Genomic DNA, 17,317 nt, shown 5'->3' on the forward strand with positions numbered 1-17,317 from the left:
TCAGARAGATCCAAATCAATCAATTATTTAACAAGTGTTTCTGTATGGGAAAACAGTCATTCCAAAACCTTTACTTAAATTTGCTTTGAGAAGGTGGCCACCAAAGCCCATACACAGCCCTCACTCATTTTGCAGGACACACAGTATTTGTGAGTGCCATGCAGCAAAGATGGGATTTAATAAGCAGTGCATTAAGTGTAGTTCAAAAGACTCCCAGACCAACCTCCTCTAATCACTTCATRCCTTAGCCCAATCCAGCATATTTTGGAGTGTGAACATGTCCAGGTTATTTGTTGCTAGCTTTTGAGAGCACAGCAACTTATTTCCTATGCAAATATAGCATGTGATAAAGGATGTTTTTCTTAGTTTTATTAAAACCACTCATGTTCAAAATTAATTTGGGGCCAGTCTGACCATACACAAGCTAAGAGTCCAAGAACTAGTGTGTGACTAGTTTACAAACTAGCCATCTGGGAATGATTAATGAATAGATGCTTTAAATTTTAAACATCTGCATCTTTAATATTAAGAGCAACTGATAGGGTCCCGTATCGGTCCTGTGCTCAAACATCAGCTGAATAAGGACTGAGAGCAGTCTGAAATGTATATCTTGTCCTGCTCTGGCTTCTTTGCATGCAGGTAATTCTAGCCCTCTGTGGTTTGTCCTGGCTGATTTTCCCCTGAAACTGGATCCTTTTTCAACAGATCGAAGGAGCAAAATGAGAGCAAGAAAATTTTGCAGTGAATTTTCGGCTGCTGCTGAAGGAGCAGTGGCTCCAGGTTAGTCACTGCTCTTGCTCAGTCYACTGCTGCTTGCAGAGGAACATGCTGGGATTATCATCCCCATAACATTACCCTGCTGTTACAGTTTACTGTATGGACCTTTCTGTTGGGAGGGCATTAACCTGCAAAAAAAGGTCAGTGTGATAATRACACAGGAAGTTTTACCAGTGCAGCAGCAGTCATAGGACTGTGTTGATATTGCTATAATTATGCTGATAAATTTACCTCTTCGGATAAGCTGATAAGAGTCCTGAAGCTCACAGTGCTCCCAAGCTCAGWAGAGGGAATTCCTGTGGAGGGAATTAATACATTATTTACACCTGGCCAACAGCATGGTATGGGGGAATCCTGCGTTTGCTATTGGAGTTGTGCTGGAGTGGTCAGGGTGTCCATGCCCGCTGTCCTGCAGGCTGCCAGGGAACCCCATGTCCATGCCAGCCCCGTGCTTGCCACCCAACATGCGCAGCTCTCTGCGAGCTGCCCAGGGATGCACCCCATGGGAATGGCAGCTCCACGCTCCTGTGGTCCCCATGACGCCGTGCACCTTCAGTGAGGGTTTGTTTTAGGGGCAAATGAGGAAATGAGGAAAGAGACTTTCCTGGACATTTTCACAGGGGTGAGTAGGGGAATGCAGGTCCCTAAACCTGCTGGATACCTGCACTGAGCTCAACACCCAGACTTCAACTCCCTTGAACAGTTATGTGCCCCACTCTCTCATGACCACATTGAAGAAACCTCTGTCATCAGGCTTATTTCTTCACTTAGCATATGGCACACAGAATTTCTGAACTTTATGTTTCAAATACAAGCTTGCACTAAGTGCAGTAAAAATGTTTGAAACCAATGTTTCTTACTACACTCTACCACTTAATCTAGCTACRTGGGTCTAAAGATGCAAGTCATGCTATGTATGTGCAGCAGATTAGTGRGATTTTATTAAACTCAGTGCTAGGGCTGAAAAACACAAAGAAGCCTCTCGTCACCGAAGCCCTTTTCAAGTCTGGAATAGAGGCAGCAATCTTCAAAGCTAAATATAGGATGACAACAGTTGCTCTAAATTTAACACAACAGTGTTAGTCAATGAGAGCACTGGAGAGGTGAGGTTGCTGGTGGGTGGGAACCAAGGCCGGAGGCCAAGCATTAGTCACACCCTTGCTAAATTCCAAATTGCATGAAAAATATTATAGTTCTTTTCCTAACATTTTACATAGATACCTGTCTTGTGGCCTTGCCAGCATCTCATTCTAGTTTATCCTGGGGAGTGTTTGGAGTGAAAAGCTGGAATCATCAGACATACAAAATGTCTTCATCTTCCTTTTTGACCCTAGCTGAAAGATACCACTTTCTAGGAACACTGGGATAAAATGCAAGCATTGGAATGTGAAAACTCTGAAAAATACTCCTCAACTTGCTGTGGGGTACAGGTTGGTGCAAGGATGCTTTGACATAAACTCTCCCACATTGGCTCTCCTTGCTCCTCTAGATGATTGATAGCAACCTCAGTGTCTCTCCCCCTAAACATCAGATGAAAATGTGAATGTATGGGGACATGGTCAGTTTAAGCCCTGAAACATAAGGAATATGTTCAACTATCACAGTGGATGTATAACTTTTATCACTAAGATAATTTACCCTTGCGCAGCAAACAATAATGTTTCTTTGTATCTTCAGGACTGATGAGGCTGAAGATGCAAACTGTCCATTTACTCCTATGATAATCTCAAATGCAAAAGGACGGATTTTCTTTTCTGTTTTTTTTTTTTACCCAGATAATGTGCCTACACATCTAGCTAAGCCTGCTGTTATGAAAACCTCTGTTCTAAAACTCACTCTGTTTTCACTGAAGGAGAAAATGGGATCTCCTGGAAAGGGTCAGACTGGTGACATCAAACCCAGAAAAGTCTGCCAAACCAGACCTGATTCTGCATTCCTGCCTTGCTCTGATGAGGTCAGTGGGAATAGCCCCATGGCAAGGAGTAKAGGGTCAACCCTCATTGTGTGTGAGGAAAGAAAAACCCAGTGCACAAAAGCTGGTACCAGGAGAAAAGGCCCTTCCAGGGCCTCCCGCCTGCCAGGGCCTCCCTCGCTCCCTGGGGCCTCCCGGAGACCCCAGCGGGTTTCCAAAGGCTGCCCAGCCCCTCCTTGTCCCTGGGAGCTGGGAGAGGAGGGGACATTATCATGCAAATGAGCCCACCAGGAAACCCACTTTGTTTCCAAATTCCTCTCTCCGGCACTGCCACATGGAGCTGTGAATGCAGGAGAGGATGAATGCCACAAAGGCAATGGAATTAAGCATTTAGTGCTAAATCCCATCCATTGGTGCCTTTTATGGGGTACCAGGATTTAGCACACACACAAACAACATTCAAGTAAGCAAGCTGTGTTTAAAAGTGCATATATATACTTACTATGTACCATAGGCACCAATCTAATATTCTCACTGCTATGCCACTACAGTTCAGTATGGATGTCACATCAGGGCGCCTGGTTCTAACCTCTGTTCTTACACCCCACCCTTTATCACCAGTCCAATATTTCATTCACAGAAAAGAAGCAGATATTCCTGCACTTATTACTATTATAGTACATGGAATTTTCTGCTGAATTATACTTGAATCATAAACTGTTGACACAGATGAGCAYCTGTTAACAGTAGCCACAAACCATCTCATTGGTTGGTCCCTGTGAAAAGCTGAGGAAGGTCTTTCTTTCCGGGCAGTGTGAAAGGGTCCAGCCACGAAACTTAATGTATTTGACTGCTGCTTATCACAGATTCTGACTTACCACCGGTGCTGCAAGTAAATCTATAGACAACTTCTTCCTCTCAACACGAACTCTGAAAAATTTGAGGAAGGAGAACTCTAGTTACGCTCCTGGTCCCAGAAAAAAAAAAAATGTCCATTCATTACATCAGGCTACACAAACCAAGTTCCAAGAGATGTCTCTCTGGTCATATGGGTATTTACACATCTCCCCATAGCCTCATGATGCTGTGTGTCCATCCTTAGCCCAGGCCTGGTGTCAGTGCTGGCACTGGATAAGCCAGCTCAGCTTCGCTGCAGCAGTGGTAGGATCTGCTCAGCCAAATGTGGGGCTATATCCCGGTTCTTTCTGCTGCCTACCCGCAGTATGGTAACCACAGCCCTGCACAGCTACATATGAGACAGGTAAGGCTCGGGGCAACAAATGCCACCCTCCACATGGCTACCTGTGGGAACAGACCAACATGTTGAATGCCCTGGGGAGACGTGGRCAGGCAGTGGTGACAGCAGAGCCCTGAGCACGTCTTGCCCTTGAGCATGACCAGAGGGCAGAGCCTGCCCTTCTCGGCAGGGAGGACTTGTCCTCTGCAGGTGCAAGGACCTTGGGCCACTAGCTTAGAAGAGACACTTGACTTTGCAAGGGCTGAGGTTCTGGTGATCCTTCCCTCCCTCAGACTCCACACCTGAAGATGTCCACGAGGTTCTTCCTTGAGTGGCTCTCCTGGTTTCAGAGAGACTCCTCCAGAAACTCCTAAAATGTTTCCTTGAAGAAGCTTAAGCTTCCTCCACCCCGTCATTTCTGCTGGCTGCCTGAACAGCAAAGGAAATCTGATTCTCTGGCCTAGAGCAACTATCTTCACACACAGAGCAAATGAGGCAGACTTGGGAAGACTTTTCCAGACTGGTTGGGGGCAAACAACTTGTCTGAGACAGAACTTCTGAAGTCAACTCACTAGAGTATTTTTTAAATTTCTATTTATAAATAGATACTGTTACAGAGTCAACAACAACAGGAAAGAACTAGATTCACTAATGCTTCACTTCACTAAAAACAAAAGATGAAACTGAATGTCTTTTGCTTTCTACAGTCAAGGAATAAAGTCCTTGAGTGACTTCTAGTTAATGGCACTGATATTAATAAAATACTTATTGATTTCCTCAAAGTACTTCTTTCTCTTCCAAAACACCGTGTTTGTGCTCAGTCTTTACTGAATTGCTAAAAAAGAATTGCAACATACTCAAGACAAATGGAGCTAAATTGTTATCACTGCAAAAATTAAAAACCATATTAGAAGACATTCCTTCAAATTCTGCACTTGCTTAGACTCATGTAACTCCACTGTAGTATATGCAGTTGCACGAAAACAAGAAAAAAACAGCAAAAATATGAAGTTTTATTTTAGTGCATAATGAGTAAATAACTACCAGTGATCTTTACTGTCTTCTAGTGATAGGTATTTTGTTTGTTTATTTTTGKTTTTTTTTCCCTGCAATTCTGAAATGCATTTTAAACAGAAAGTCTCCACTGGGTCATGTAAGGACTACTTAGAACTTCTGTTGCTGCTTCTCCCAAAGGGGAGAGGAAGGYACTGACCTTCCCTGAGGGACTTATKTTTAGGCCACCTCGAGAGATATTTTCTCACTGCCAGAGGATCCAAACGAGTCTTAGGGTAAGAGTGTGCAAGTGGTCTCCTCACTTGAATGGAGAACAACTSAGGTGAATGGGCCTTTGAATAGGACTTTTCTGCACTTCCAGGCCATAGCAGCTAAGGATGGGCTGATGATGTCTCCTTGGTCAACTTCCCCAGGGGAGCTCAAGCTCCACCAGCAGAATCGTCCTTCTGTGGAGCCTGAACATGTTCCTCAAGACAGTACAGGAAAGCGCAGCCTTTCCTTGGCTGGAGACATCTGTGCAGGCATGAGGACACAGCAGACAAGGTCTCTACATGTCCAGTCATGTGCAGGGGTGTAATATATGTAAGATAAACTGGGGGATCAGAGGAAGACAAGTGAAGGCAGGACAATGTCCCCCCTGCTAAAGCAGTGATGTTAATGAGCAAGTGCAGTGTGTGGCACAGGGCAGAACAAATCACAGCCCCGTTCCCACCATCTGACCCGAAGGGAGGACTCCCACGCTGAGATCTCACTCTGTAGGCTTATTCATTGCTTCACAAGTAGCAGAGAAAAGTCACGCTCAGTTAAAACTGAAATGTGCTTTCTTACATTTTTTTTTCCCCGTGGGCCAGATACTCTAGCCCCAATTTGGGCAAAAGTCCAATTCGAAATAATGAATGTAATTACCTTGTAAGCATCTTAGTGGAAAATATTGATGGAGCTAATTATACAGASATGCAATGCTAACTCGTTTCTCTGTATTTAAAATATAAATGCTAGTGTTTTTGGCTCTAGGATTTTCTGCAGCTTAGTTCCTGCTGGACAGTCTCAACAAATTTGTGTGTTTGGCAGCTATCACAATCAACTTAAAGAAAAAGTTTCCTATTATGATTTTATTATCATTGATCAATAAGGTATGAAAACAAGCATAGAACTGGGCTTTTGAATGCCTCTGTAAGGGTGGAGTGTTTTGCAAAGACCTTTAAACTTAAAAAATTTGAGATTTTTTTCTCAAATAAGTGATGTGTGGATTTGCAAGCTGAGGCTGATAAATTAATCTTTTTAAGTATCAGGAAAATGTGATATCCTTGGAGACAGGTAGCAAAAACACGGTGCTTGGACATCTTAAAAAACGCCTTTCAAAAATACCTAAATGAAAATCCTATTATCTTTCATTAAGGATTATATGAAACAACAGAATAAACTCATGGCAAGACTACAAGTGTGTAGTCTTGCGTTCAAAGTCCTTAAAATGCAAACCCAGGCTTTTCCATATTGTTTATGATTGACTTTCCCAGTGTGGAAGAGTGAGCTCCAGCCTATATGGTGGTGAAGGAGAAGCCCTACCTACAGCCCTGTAGGAAAAGCCCTACCTAGGTGAGCTTCAGCAGGAGGTTTACAGAGCCACCGTGAGTGTACGAAGCAGGAASAGCTGAATGTGGCCTGTTTGCCTTGATATTTGTTAACGTTTCGGAACAATCCAGCACATCCTAGCAAATATCCACGCACTGGATAAACAGAAGGGTTGGGGTCCTTCCTGTACCGCTGCAAAAGGAGTCAAGAGGATTTGCAAAAATACAAAACTGTCCTGAGGAGACCCTCAGGCAAAGCTGTAATGCAAAGAGATTTCTCCTGCAGGTGCTTAAGGGAGTTTTTTTGAAACAAAGGGAGACCTCAGCACCTTGGCATAGGCTTCACTGTTAGACAAAAGTTTGTGTAATTTATTTTCTACCAGACTGAGGAACACCTCAGACCTCCTAATCCCTGAGATGCTTCTTAGTAAGGGAGGAATGGAAATTACTTGAGGTAAATTGCAGGTGGGCACCATGGTACTCCTCACATATGATGCCAAAGCACCAGACGAAAGGGTTTAACCGGCACATGGCGCCAGGGAAAGGCTGCGAGGGGAACCCAGGCCAGCTCTACTCGCTGGTGGTGTTACCTGACGCCTTCTCCTCCCCTAAAGCTGCCCGTGATGCCGGTGCCTCCACCGCTGCCCACGGGGCCCACCCCGTACCAACACCGCCACCGTCCAAGGCAGGCGTCGCCACCAGCACCTGCAGAGGCCTTCGCGCTCCTGCCCCGAGCTCAGCGCCCAAGGCGCGCACCTCAAAGCGCAGAGGTGGCAGAGGGAGAAGGGGTGTAAGACGGCTGGGACTGCCCGGCACGGAAAGAACTGGAATTCACAGAATCACAGCAGGGTTGAGGTTGGAAGGGACCTCTAGAGATCGTCTAGTCCAACGCCCCTGCTCCAGCAGGGATACCCAGAGCATGGGGCACAGGGTGGCATCCAGGAGGGTTTGGAAGATCTCCAGAGCAGGAGCCTCCACAACCTCGAGTGAATTCCTTGCTTTACGTTGGGAACTAACGATTTGAAAGCCAAGCTACGTGTCTGAGGAGGCTGCTGCAGCCTACGCTGAAGCTCAACTTCCTGTTTCACAATCCAACACAGTCTGTCCCCAAGGCCTAGGCAGAGAACAAACGTTTAGGTCGCTTTGCTGAAAAGAAGCTCTGCTTGAAAATGAGCCCGACAGCCCCTGCAGCTTCAGTTCTCCGTGCGGGGTCCTTGTTATTYAAGTCGCTGCCCTCCCTCACCCCCACCAAGGGACTGACCCACAGCAGGGACCCCAGTCACCCCTCAGCCCCCAGCTCGGCCACGAGGGCAAGGAGGCCGATCAGCCCCATGGGTTTTGTCCCTCTGCAGAGGAAACTGGTTCCCCCAAGAGGAAAAAGAACCCCCCAGTCCTCCAAGAGGTGCCTGTCCTGCTTCGAGGACACCTTTGAGGCACCCTTGGCAAGCCAAGCTCCCCTGAACCAAAGCAACGCGCTCGCAGACATCAGCATAGAGTCTTTTAATATTTTACATAAAAAAACTGCATACACAATTCAGAGTTTTATGTAAACATCATATACATTTCATTGCTTTTGCCATGTCAGTCCATTAAAAACAGAAAACAGTCTCAGTACCACTGTCGGGGGAAGAAGGGAAGTAAACAAACACAAATGGATACGATTGTTCTCTGACCCAGAGAAACACAAGATTATTTTCACGCAGGCTTGCCACCCTGTGAAAATAAGTTTTAAATAAACCTAACTACTTTAAACTGCCCTTTAGTATCAAAGTTTGATGTACTCAATGCAYGAGGACCAGTGCTTTCACCCATTAGTCTCCCTCTACGTAAAGAAAGATACAGTGGTTTTATTTCCTCTTATGTCAAAACAAAAAGAAYCCATTTGAAACCCGGAGCCAGGTGAGGTTACCGAGCGCTCGCGATGCTACAGTGTTGTATGCAGATGACAAGTGCATTGAGTGTTTAATTTAGGAAAAAAAAATAAAAAATAAAACCCAACTTGTGCAAAGTAATTTCTTTTGAAAATAAACTCTTAAATAAACCCCTGTCAACATTTAGGCAGAAGACGACATTAAAGGAAGGCGCAGGCACCGAGATCATGGTGTATGGCAAGGCCACCCCCTCCCCTTGCGTGTCCGGCTCAGCCCGTGGGGAGGARGAGGATGAGGATGTCCAGCAGGAGGATGAAGCCATGCGGCCTCTCGCTCCGCAGCCTTGATGCCGGGTCCATCCGCRGCTCCCGTGATCAGCAGGCACCTCCGGGCGAGGCCCCCGGGCACCCCTCCCCACGCACAAAGCACCCCGGCTTGCACGAGACAGAAAAGGTGAGCTATATACACAGGGCTGGGGCGGCCGGCGGGGTCCCGGGGGCTGCTCAGGGCCGCGGGGGCTCCCGTGCTGCAGGGGCGGCCCCTATAGCACTTTGCAGCAGTTGATGCAGCCGTTCTGGGTGCCGTAGCGCTTCTGGAGCGCGGCGCGCGTGGCCGTCTCGAAGACCTCGCGCACGCCCTCCTTGGTCTTGGCCGAGCACTCCAGGTAGTCGTAGGCCTGGATGCGAATGGCCATGGCGCGGCCGTCCTCGGTGCGCACGGGCTCCTGCTTCATGCGCGCCAGCTCGTTGCGCACGTGCTCGTCGTTGCGCAGGTCCTTCTTGTTGGCCACCAGGATGATGGGGACGTTGGGGCAGAAGTGCTTCACCTCGGGCACCCACTTCTCCGGGATGTTCTCCAGCGAGTCCGGGCTGTCCACGGAGAAGCACATGAGGATCACGTCGGTGTCGGGGTAGGAGAGCGGGCGCAGGCGGTCGTAGTCCTCCTGGCCGGCCGTGTCCCAGAGGGCCAGCTCCACCTGCTTGCCGTCCACCTCGATGTCGGCCACGTAGTTCTCGAACACGGTGGGCACGTACACCTCGGGGAACTCGTCCTTGCTGAAGACGATGAGCAGGCAGGTCTTGCCGCAGGCGCCGTCCCCCACCACCACCAGCTTCTTGCGGATGGCGGCCATGGCCAGGCTCGCCAGGCTCGCCTTGTTGTGCAGCAGGACGATGGCAGCGCCCTCCTCGCCGCGCCCGCCTCCCTCCGCCTTGTCGCGGGGCACCGTGGCGAGCCGGCGCCCGTGCGGGCAGGCGCGCGGCCCCCGCGCGGCCCCGGCGTCTGCACGGCGGGCCGAAGGGCTCCCAGCGGCGGGAGAGCTCCCAGCGGTGCCGCTGCTGGTGGTGCTGGTGCTGGTACCGCCCGCGCTGCCGGGGCGCCCGCACACGAGCCCGGTGCTGTCGCTGCCGCCACTGCCGCAAGCTGCGCCCGGCGCCGCTATTTAAAGGCGCCGGCCACTTTCTTAATATAGCCAGCCAATGGGAGCGGAGCGGGTGAGGTCATCGCTGGCGGCGAGCGCCGCCATTGGCGGGGCGCGGAGGGCGGGGTCGCGCGGGAGCGGCCGCGCCGGGGAGGGGGGAGCGCAGGGGCGCCCGGCTCGCGGCGAGCGGGCGGGGGGAGGGGGCGGCGGGGGCCGCTCGGGCCGGGCCTGTGGGGCCGGGGCGCCGTGTGGGGCGGAGGAGCCGGGAGCCCCTCGGGGTGGGCTATGGAGCCGCGTTGTGGGGAGGCCGGGGCCGGGCCGTGAGGGGAGCGGCCCGGGACCGTGAGGGGAGCGGCCCGGGACCGTGAGGGGAGCGGCCCGGGACCGTGAGGGGAGCGGCCGGCTCCCTGAGGGCGCCGGGCCCGGCGCTCCCTGCCCTGTGGCCCGTGGCCGCGCACGGAGCCGGCCCCGGCTCAGCCGGGAGGAAGCCGCGGGAGCGGCGCTGCCTCCACGTCCCGGTTTAAAGCCCAAGCGAGCGGGACGGGGATTGTGTCGAGCGGCTGGATAAAACAGCAGCGATCCCTGGGTATTTCTGAAAAAAATAAAAAAGAAAGGAAAAAAAAAGAAAAAATCACAGGGCTCGGCCGCTTTCCTTCTGAAAAGGAAGGAATTTGTCATGTTTTGAGTCTGTCTCCTGCCAGCTTCTCGACCAAAAGGGAGCCGAGGAATCGCGAGCCGGGAGGAGCAGCCGATGTGAACTGAGATGCCCTCTCGGTCTCAGTTAGCAGAGATAGCCGAAGTTGCAGTAAGAAAAATTAACAAAAAAGTGGAAAAAAAATGAGCGCAAGAAGCGGGCGTTTCGGCCTGCTCGGAGGATGGGGTGTCGCATCCCAGGATGCCGGCAGAGAYGTTGGTGAATGGAGCCAGGATAACTTGGCCAGGGTGGTTCCACCTGTGCAAGAAATAAAAAATGCACTGAATGATCAATGAGCAGTCTGGCAGGCTGCCTTCGGTGGACTGCTGCAAAAGTGTGTTGTCATTAGGGCAAATAAGTGGTTATGGTTCACTTAATGCTACACAGCRAAACATAATTCATCTTCCACCAGGGTTTTTCTAATTCCCCTCTCGCCCCGTCAAAGAACACATCTATGGGCAGTGGTGAATTTGATGACTGGGATGATCGGTTCCATCTCTAATGCACAAGGTAGTTTAATACCCTGATTTTACCTTGATTTTTGTGCACTTGTGTAGCATCTTTCACATGAAAGATTTCATCGATGCACATGTGCACTTTGCAGCTTTAAGGGAAAAAATAAATACAGGCTGTGRGGTTGGAAATGTGCAAGTGGATACGCTAGGTTCGAGTTGACATTTGACAGAACAAGCAACTGAAAATGCGGTCACATGCATGGATGTTATCCAGCACCTCTGACCTTTTAGTGGGGGAGACTTCTGCTCCGCATTGGCCCTTCATATGGCCGATATGGCCTTCATATGGCCACCACTCACAATTTTAAATTCTCCACGAGCTGGAAGTGAGCTGTGTGACAAGGAGATCTTCCTCATGCCACCCCCTGCTTCTTACRTCGCAGTCGCAGCTCGTAGCTGTTTTCTCTGTAAATATAATCACAGGCGTGGAGACCCTCTGGATAGGCAAAYAGAGTTACTTGGCTGTATAATGTAAATGTTTTAACTACATCTGCTGTTTTTCTTGCAGCTCTTCAGGAATAGTAAAATGATGCATTTTACGCTGGAGTTCAGTGCCACCTTGTGGCGTGAATGCCCCTGCTCCTGACGGGCCCGARACATGAAAGCCAGGGGGAAGGGGCAAGGGGAAAAGCTGCAGGTATTTTATAGATGGTGGTGGCTGTTGTTTAAGTGCATTTTTGGCATACTTTTCATGTGGCTTTTGGGGAGAATGCACCCGTTCCAAAGCACCCRTTGCAAAGTGCACAGCTCTGCTGGCATCACGTGTGCCCCAGCATGCAGGAACTGAGCACCGAGTCCGGTCATGCCCTCAGACTCTCATAGACTTCAGAATGGGGCAGCCTCATCTAAACCACCCGCCGRGGGTCAGCTCTGGTCCCAGCTTCCAAGCTACGCTCAGAAAATTAGCAGCAAAGCTTTAGTGGGCCTGAGTCCAGCCCATGCCGGGAGCCTTTGGCAGTGCGGCTGCGGTGCCAGTACCTGGCTACGGCCTAGGGGTAACTGTTGAACCTAATTTTGCAGAAGTCCATGCAGTGCCTTGACCTAGCAATTGGAGATGCCTCCACGGGCCTCGTGCAGGGCCGCCCAGCCCTGGGGCTCCCCTGCACCAAAGTCCCCCTCACTCCGCTGTGCTTGGACACGCTCCAGAAGCGGTTCCTACAGGCAGCATCAAGGACGCTGTAGTGACCATGCACTCCAAGTTCAATGTCCAATGCACATGATGCTTGCTGGTGACCTGGGCTTCGGGCCTATTGGAAATCTGCTACACGCTGCCTTTGTCCTGCAGTGGATTAGCCCATAAATATTATCTGAAAGCCATGACATGAATCCCCAGAGCCTCATTTTTTACTGAAGTTACAGAAAGCAGTAATGTGGTACCTGTAGTAATGTGGTACTGAGCTGACTCAAAGTGAGCAGACCTCTAGTTCACATTATCATTTTGGTTATATTTGCTTCTCTTTTCTGGAATATCCTTTCTTCAGATCATACCCAAAAGCATGAGGTGAGCCAATTTGAGAGACAGTGGAAATCAAGAGAGGAACTGTACAGAGGGATCCTTTTCTCTTCCTGCTTAGACCAGTGCATCAGGGCAAACAAAAATCTGGTCAGAATCCCAGTCTGTGAGTGCAGCAGAAGGGGAAGCTGCTGCAAGACAGAGCACAGCAAAWGCTGCTGTGTGGAAGTGCTTAAACTTATGGTAACTGAGAGCAGAGATGGAAAATCTGGGGGAAAAAAAATGAAACTAGGCTCTGGGTTGAGGAGTCTTTCTCTTCTCTCAAGGGGAKTTTGTATATGCCTGATTCTGTATGCAGGCATTGTCTGGAAAGGACACGGGAGAGTAGCCAGCTCATATATTTTAGGGCCAAATTTGAGGCTTATGTTGTGATTTTTATATATCTTGCTCAAATTTACATGATATACTGAATAATACTTCTTGAGCAAGTTTGAGCTTCACTTCCAGTAATCCCCAAATGTAAACTATCCGACCAGAGAATTTATTAGTTGTGCTGCACCACATGTATCGGTGTGGTGGATGAGGCAATATGAAGCAGGAGTAAGGAGACATTGCTGCTTTGCTTTCACTGCTTGTGCTTGCGGTTTTGAGATAAAATCTCGGCCTTTTGTTTTTCACATGATTTAATCCAATTGGCATTTTTCGCTAAAGAAGACAATTCCAGTGCAATTACTGGAGATTGTTTCCAGATCATATGCCCCCCTGTTCTTTTTCCTAAGCAGATTTTGTAAAGGGCACGTCTGTAATTCAGATAATTTGTGCTCAAGCATAAATCTGTACCCAGAGCATGAAAGCCCAGCAGGGAATGTAATCTCTGCCTATTCTGTCAATACGTAGACAAGTAAGTGCACTGGGCACAGAGGGTGCCGTACGTACCAGTTGTAGTGAACCAAGCCCTTCATGCTGACTTGTAATGCTAGCAACAGGCATCCTGCAGCTCTCACCACTCCTCGTGCAGGAAAAGCCTCTTAGTGAAGTAAGGAAAGCAGGAGGTAGCTAAATACGAGCAGTTCACAGGCTGCTGGAAAAGCTCTGGGTGGATGTGGGGGACAGGCCCCACAGAAAAAAAAAAGTAGAGTTTAATTCTCAGATCCTCTTGTGAGCAGAGCTCTCAGCAGAGAAGCTGGGCTAATCTACCTAGAAACTGGTAGAGACTTGCCAGGTTCAAAAGAAGGAGTGGAAAAGGCCTGTGTGGATTTGAAGCAGAGGTTCAGGCTAAGTACAGCACAGGTGAAAGAAAGCACGTGCCAAACAAGAAGTGGCTTTATGAGCTTAGGGGCCTCGCTGGCATTGCTCTACCCAGGGAGTGAAACAAGTCAGAATCGAATCTCTTTTGTTTTCTCAAGTTATTATTAAATTTGGGTTTTAGTGGCAAGTCTATCAGAGGTATATTTGAGTAGTACTCTGGAAATATGGTGTGGCAAAGTAAAATTAGATCACCATAGAAAACTAAAGTGCCCTCAGGCCTCCAACTCACTCAAACAAAAAGCAAGATATTAAGTTCATCTTTGGGCTAAACCCTTAATCTCCTATGAAGAACTCTTCAGTAACTATGTTTAAACATGGGTAGAGCTCATGACTACATGCCAGCAGTTAAGTATCTGCGTCACCATTTTGCTTTTACAGTCACTTTGCTCTGCAGAGAGACCAAATTAAGCTACCTTGGCTCCCTTTTTCCTTAGTTTTTAGAGCTTGTGAGCACCTTGCAGTCTTTGTCTATCAGGGAAACTGAGACAGAGGCAAAAGCAATGACTTGTGCAATGCTAGCAGGATAACAGGGAACTCCATCTTCACCTCTGAGGCCCAAGATGGTTCACACTACTGCTTAACTTGAACACAGTTCTTTCCCTACAGACTGTTGCCTTGACAGGCTTCATTTCACTTCTGTGAGGGTGATCAACACTGAAGTAGGTTTCGCAGAGAGGCCAGGGAGTCTCTGTCCTTGGAGATGTTCAGCGGGACACAAAGCCCTGAGAACCTGTTGCAGTTGGCCCTGCTCTGAGCAGTCGGTTGGACCAGATGATCTCCAGAGATGTCTTCCCAGCTCAGTTGTTCTGTGATTCATCTCCCTAAGATACCTCAGCAGATCTGGAAAAGAGTATCCTGCAGCTCTGCCTGGCAGGACTTTGATCTCCATCTGCTTTACTCGCTAGTCCTCAGCCCTCTGCACAAAACCAGTTTGCCACACTGGGTACTGAAGTACTCAGGATGAAACTTAGGTCTTTTTTAATACCAGTGGGGAATTTCTAAAGCAAACGTGCTGTGATTCATCGATGGATTGTGTAACTTGCACTTTATTGTCAGCAAAGTGGGTTTCTTTTAAGAGGCATGATCTCATCCAGTTCTCTTCGTAGATTGGTTGGCTAAAYTTAGAAACATCAACCTGTGCCTTTAAATGCAACGTTCATCATAATGGTGTTTGTAAAGTGGTGGTGAGTCTCTATATAGGCCAATCTGTGACCTGTGGAAACTGAGATAGTAACAAGATTGGAAGAAACCAATCTAATACTGAAAATCAAGAAAGGAAGATTGGTGCTAGAAGTTACTGACTTGTAAGTCTATCAAACTTTCATTTTGTATGAAATAGAAATGAATATATGAAGAGAGAGATCATTTTCTTAATATGACATGAAAGCAGACCTCTGAACAAAAGCAGCATGGATTTACAAAGGGTAGCTATTGCCAGTGGTAGAATTTCACCATTTCACCATGGTAGACCATGGTGGAAAAAATGTAGGCAATAAAATCTATTTGGATAGTTGTTCCACACAGTATTTTATATTCCATCTCACTTACAAAATTAACTCATTCAATCTAGAAAATGAAATCTGCTATGAATTGAACACTGGCCATAAACAGTGTGAGAGATGATAGGACACTGCAGGAATCTTGGTTGCATCCAGACTTGTTTTTATCTTGAATTTTTGAAGCATAAAAATAATCAGGAGCAAGCTAGTCACACATTCAGAACATTTCAGGAACAGAAGGGCAAAAAAAGGGGAAGACAGATAATACASATGTATGGAGAGACAAGATGAAATAACCATAATAATTCCAATATGAAGTAACAAGAAGAAAATAATTCTTCTCTTCTAGTCCTCACAAAAGCAAAAACCTAACAACTAACCAAAGAAAAACCCCAAAGTCAATGTATTAATTCATTTTACACTTCAGGTTGGTTCTCAAGGCTTGGCTGCTCTTAGGAGGAAGCTAACTCTGTTGGGAGATGGTGCTGTGATAAGATTTGCCTCCTCTTTGCTCTGCACCATGAACAGTTCCCTAAATGCTACGAGCCAACTGTGTTTGACACCGACACGCTGACATTGAGGCAGAGGGGAGGAAGGTGAAGCTGAAAATCTTTGATGTCGCAGGGACAGATGAGGCCAGTTACCAAAATCTCCACTCTGTTTCCTATCAGGACACAGACTTTATTTTTTGTGCTTTTCTGTGGATAGGCTAAGCTCACTGCAAGACATCCTTGATATGTGGGTTCCAGAAATCAAACTCTCCTGCTCCACAGTGCCTATTATTCTGGTGGCTACYAAGAGCTAAGGGATGATGACTGCATCAAGAAGAAAGTAGCCACTTTGGGCAAAGAGCCAATTAGCACWGCTAAATAAATCTTTGCCTGCCAGCACTGGGACATGTGCTTACCTGGAGTGCTGTGCCAGGACAAAAGAAGGTGTTGATGCAGCCTTGGAGATTATTAGCCAATGTGTGTTAAATGAGAAGAAGGAGTARAAAGAGGTATCAGAGGTCCCCCCGAATTTTCTAAGAGGAGTCGATATTATTTTGCTGTTGAATTTCATTCTGTGGAAAGTTAGGTAGGTTTCTTCTGTTCTGTGGATATTTTGGGGGTTACTCTTTATGATACAGAAGGAAAAAAAAAATGAGTATCTGGCTGATAGAAAATCTGAAAATCCATCTTGACAGATGGAGATGGCCAAGCTGCGTCCTTCCAGTGAGGTCCTTCAGCCATGAGGTACGTACATCAGCTAGAGCAGGACCCGGAGCAGCACTGCTGGGACACTCACAAGAACATGGAATTGAGTGAATCAAAGCTCAGCTCCTGCTATCAGGACTCCCTGGGAAGCAGCTGTGATGACAAGACTTCCTCGTGCACTGACTGCTTCAATACGCTTCCTCCAAGGATGTCCCTAGGAAAAGGAGGCTCCGTGTAGGTATGCAGTAATCCACTGTGGGTAATAGCAGTGGGTTTATGACTGGCAGAACTGGTCTGACTTTCTCCAGGACTCATCCACAGAACTGGCCTGGGCTTGAAGCTGTAAGTTCATTAGGGATGCACCTACGGAGTGCAATAAAGGCTGTGTTGCCTCCACCTCTTCTTCAGCACAGGGAAATAAACCCAGTTAAAAGAGCCTACCTCTGGGTTAGGATGATCTGTTTTTTGATAGAATTCCGACCTACAGAGAGAAGTTTGAGGGCTCTGGTAAAAAAAAAATAAAATAAAAAAATTAAAAAAAAAAAAACACTTTAAATTTTAAGCCTCTTTGTCCCTGTGCTCTAAATGTATCTTAAATCTTTTTTTTTCTCTCTTTATAGACCTTGAAGACAAAAAGATTTGGACTAAAGGCAATGCCAGCAACTAGACTCTGAGCTTTGTAAGTCGTTAACAGTCTGGAAACAGCCTAAGCAGGGAATCTCAGAAAGGTGCAGACRCCGACCCAAGTGGAAGGACCCGGGGTCCCCTCCGCACTCCTGGCTCCTCTGAAGCTGCTGCTGCTGCCAGTGCAAGGAACCAAATTATGGATTCGCATTAAAGGTGCAACACT

The 17,317-nt window shown here is 47.8% G+C and overlaps 2 protein-coding genes across 2 annotated transcripts; one reads left to right on the forward strand and one right to left on the reverse strand.

Moving 5' to 3' along the window:
• Positions 1-8,075: 8,075 nt before the first annotated feature.
• On the reverse strand, positions 8,076-9,583 carry RHOB (ras homolog family member B). The gene has a single exon (XM_026044912.1). It carries the CDS (start codon positions 9,512-9,514, stop codon positions 8,924-8,926), a length of 591 nt encoding a protein of 196 aa, XP_025900697.1. The 5' UTR covers positions 9,515-9,583; the 3' UTR covers positions 8,076-8,923.
• Positions 9,584-11,949: 2,366 nt separating this feature from the next.
• Positions 11,950-16,352, forward strand: LOC112952095 (ras-like GTP-binding protein rhoA). Its single transcript, XM_026044888.1, is given in 7 exon segments — positions 11,950-12,006; positions 15,699-15,753; positions 15,756-15,833; positions 15,836-15,955; positions 15,958-16,065; positions 16,068-16,140; positions 16,142-16,352. Coding segments are annotated over 7 exon segments (702 nt in total).
• The last annotated feature ends 965 nt before the right edge of the window (positions 16,353-17,317 follow it).

The sequence above is a fragment of the Nothoprocta perdicaria genome, unplaced genomic scaffold (genome assembly GCF_003342845.1).
Source record: "Nothoprocta perdicaria isolate Ctin4 unplaced genomic scaffold, notPer1 scaffold_39, whole genome shotgun sequence".
Taxonomy (NCBI): domain Eukaryota; kingdom Metazoa; phylum Chordata; class Aves; order Tinamiformes; family Tinamidae; genus Nothoprocta; species Nothoprocta perdicaria.